General features: G+C 37.1%; 1 protein-coding gene across 1 annotated transcript in view; it reads right to left on the bottom strand.

Moving 5' to 3' along the window:
- The window catches only part of LOC106529256 (zinc finger protein 236), a gene marked incomplete at its 5' end in the record, with an annotated part of 68473 nt that overhangs the window by 23980 nt on the left and 40499 nt on the right, over positions 1 to 3994 (bottom strand). Inside the window, 1 exon segment of the mRNA XM_014024611.1 lies at positions 3545 to 3703. Within this exon segment, the coding sequence (XP_013880065.1) occupies positions 3545 to 3703 (159 nt within the window).

The raw sequence follows: 3994 nt of genomic DNA, 5'->3' as shown, positions 1-3994 counted from the left end.
CGCGTCCACCATAGACTTTGAATGTAAACCTGCTGCTCCTGACGCTGAAATCGCGTTCGGTGTGAACGCACCATTAGACTGAAATGATCAGAAAGTATAAAATACAATACTGCATCTAACATTCAATTAATCAGTTAAAATTTCCTGCTGAAGAACAAAACGATCCATCTGTCAGTCTCACGCTTCATTCTTCCCTCACTTGAGATCAAAATCCCAAGATACTCGAACTCCTCCACTTGAGGCAGAACCTCACTCCAACCCAGAGGCTTTTTCGACTGAGGAGTCAAATCTGGAGGTGCTGGTCCTCATCACAGCTGCTAACCACTGCAGTGTGGGTCTGGCACTTTGGAGTCTGATTTAAAATCTAACGTGATGACCCACACACACACACACACACACACACACACACACACTCGTTTGCACAGCTATCCATTTGGGGACATTCCATTGACTTCCATTACATTTCTACAGCCTAACCCTGACCACAAACCCTAAGGCTAACCTCACAGGTGCCTACCTGACCCTAAAACTAACCTAAACTCAATTCACACCTTGGTCCTAAACACAACCCCCAACCCACCATTGACATTTAAACCAAATGGGGACTTAACTTTTGTCCCCAAATGCACCAGTTGTCCCCAAATGTAGGCATTTTGTCTTAAAATTGCCCCCAAATGTCCCAGAAACAAACCCACACACACATTTGTTCTTCTATACTCATGGGGACTTTCCATTGACTACCATTAATTTCTAATCGTTTATGTAACCTAACCATTACCCTTACCTTAAACCAAACCCCTTCAAGTTAACAACTAACCCTAACACTAACCTACAGCTATATTCATACCTTAGTCTTAAACCTAACCCAAAAATGACATTTTACCATATTAAGATCAGATTTGGTTCTCCAAAAGGACTACTGGTCCTGACAAGGTTGGTGTTTATACCAGAAACGGTCCTAAAAAGGTAACAAAAATCAGGTATAAACACATGAACACGTTTGTGAAAAGCACATATTCCCTTGATTTTACAGGGAAATAAATAAAACGTATACATGTAATAATACCCGTATGAAAAGCAGCTGATTTTCATACAAGTCTGAATAATTAGATTTTTTTCTCTTTTCTATTATTTATTTTCATGTTCCTGCAATCTGCTCATTTAGTTTCCTCAATCTCCAGTCATCTGCCATCCACACTCAAAAAACAAATGTAGTGCATTTAATTTAAAAAATGATGTCAACTGGTTCCACTCAACCAAACTGAAAAAAGGGAACACATTTATTTTACATTTACTTTAAATAAAAGTAAAGTAAATGTGTTACTCAGTTCAGTTGAGTGGAACCAGCTGACGTAACTTTTTAAAAATAAAATCCACTACATCTGTTTTTTGAGTGCATTAGATTAGTAGTCCCCAAAGTTGGGGTCGGGACCCACAGTGGGGTCCCAAAACATTTTTGTCTGAATTAATTACACTAAAAAATGACAACTAACAACAATTTTTTACCTTTGTTGTCACAAAAATGTAAAGTAAGTGTACTTAAAATGGACAAAAAGAGCATAAAAATTTTGTTACTGTGCTCTTGTTTATTTGACATGAAAACAATGTTTATCAACCAACAACAGCTGGGGGCACAGGTCTCCACTGCTGGTATTTTGTGGGTCAAAAGCTGAAAAGTTTGGGAACCACTGCATTAGATGATGTCTCTGGGTGCTGCCATGCCAGGTTATCCTGGGGGCACCTGCTCTCCCTCTCTGCCCCCGTCTGACAACAAGGCTACCCCTACATCACAGGTCACTCAGCTGCCTGAATCAGACTCAAATCTGAGCGTGGCTACCTACTGAATATATCTCAGTTTGTCCATCACATTCTCTATCTCACAGCTAGTAATATTCTATTTTTATATGATCAAAGCATGAAAAACAACAAAGGCACAAAGAATTGTGCTCTTGTTTCTGAAAACAGCTGCAACGTGACACTAGTGGATCATGCAGCTGAAGTTTAAATTTCAATGAACAGATCTGTTTTTAAATGAATTTTTAATATTATTTACACTTTATAATTAACTGCCTCCATTAGTGTTAGTGTAACAAATGTACAAGACTTTATGAAGCATTTAAAGCATTTTAATTACTTACTTCTCCTGATGGTTCAAATGAACTGTAGAAAACAGATGCTAACACATTAATGAAAAGCTCTCTGAAAATAAAACTGCTTTCAGTCAGTCTCAAAATAAGATATTTTTATTAAATAAAGTCCCCCTGTGCAGAGCTGGAAAATGTCTCTGAGGATGGTAAAAATGTAGGTTGAGTGTAAGTGGACATAATATAGGAAGAGCTGAGATGACAGGAACTGTTTGTTGTGATCAAAGCTTTTACTCTCTACAAAAAAATAAAAGCTATAATTGTAGAGGTTTCTATCATATTAGTGGTGAATAAGACCTTGATATGAACTGAACAGATAAGCTAATGTGGTACAGTGTGTTTGTCACAGTGCTGGCCAGTATTTGCATACAGAGTGATACAAAGTTTAATCAACTAGAGATGCTCTTTGTGGCTCTGGGAGCAGGGGGAAGCTTTGCTCCACTTCAGCTGAAAGACCAATGATAAAATGAGAAGAAAATGGAAACTTGATTATATCTTTAGGAAAAGAGCAAATAAGGCCAAAATAAGCAGGTTTTCCTCACAATACAAGTTTTATTAGCTCGCAGCAAAACCCCACAAGGTCTCGTTCCTGTTATCACACACAAGTTTGTACAATTAAATCATGTGGGGGAGTAATAAAACTAACATTTCATGAACAAATTAAAAACAAAATTAAGTTCAATAACACAACCACTGATCTAAAGAGCTTAAATCTGCCTGTAAGTCATCTACAACGAATTTCAGTCTTTTTGGGAAAATATGTTTCTCTAAAGGTTTTATAAAAGCAGAAACTAGAAAATGTTTTTTCTTATATAAAATAAAAAAGTGCTTCACATTTTAATATAAAATTCACTATAGATTTCCTCATTACAGTAAAACTACTTTGTTTTGTTGATAAGTTGAACAGTTTTCAGCTTTACCTGAAGTTTGTATTCATATTTTGAAACTATACCAGAACTGTGCAGAATTATTATTTTTCCACGTGAATATCTGTCTTTCATTCAGCTTTTTTATTTATTTTACTACATGTTTTTAGGTGGATGATTTTACTGAAGTGGGACATAAACACATTTCCTTTGTGGTTGTTCTACATCACACACTTCCACTGAGCACTCTCCATCAGTTATTTACTGACATAACTTAATGAAAACCTTGTTCCCGCAAATCATGCACATTATGTAGACATTATTTGTTCAGTTATAAACTCTCTGCTTGGACTTAAATGTTGTAGTTTCTGAGCAATGGAACGCTCTCCCTTTGGTCTCACACTCAACGACATGAACACCAAACAGGAAATACTCTTTTAAAGGTGTGAAAACCAGACAAAGGGAAATGGGCAGAGCTGTATTACATTAATAGACCTTTAATACTTCAAAAACCAGAAGAGTCAAAGTCCTCACCTGCCATTCCAGGGTTGGCTGAGCTCTGAGGCAGAAGCTGGTCATTGGTGATGGTCAGGGTTGCACCTGTGTGTTGGTTGGTCAGTGGTGATGCTAGCCTGATCCCACTGCTCATGTCTGCACCAGTAGAACTGGCATTTGGAGTAAGTAGGTCCTGGCCTGTGGGTAAATTTGGAAAATGTTGCATAATTAGAAAAATTATAACATACTTTTAAATGTTAAGAAAACAAGCAGAACACTGATGTCCTCCTGTTACTGAGAGATTTGAATAATGAATATTTGTAGTTATTATTGCAGAAATAATACTTCAAACCAAATCAATCCAGAAAGTTGTGTACCAATCAGTTTATTTTACTCAGAACAATGGGCCTCATGCAAGAACATGTTCGTATTCTTATCCTAAATTTCTCTTACTTTTGTTCGTACAAAGGGTTCGTACGAACATGTCAC

This window comes from Austrofundulus limnaeus, unplaced genomic scaffold (assembly GCF_001266775.1).
Source record: "Austrofundulus limnaeus strain Quisiro unplaced genomic scaffold, Austrofundulus_limnaeus-1.0 Scaffold431, whole genome shotgun sequence".
Taxonomy (NCBI): domain Eukaryota; kingdom Metazoa; phylum Chordata; class Actinopteri; order Cyprinodontiformes; family Rivulidae; genus Austrofundulus; species Austrofundulus limnaeus.
Note: the sequence above shows the minus strand (reverse complement) of the source record. Positions and strands in the feature narration are given on the sequence as shown.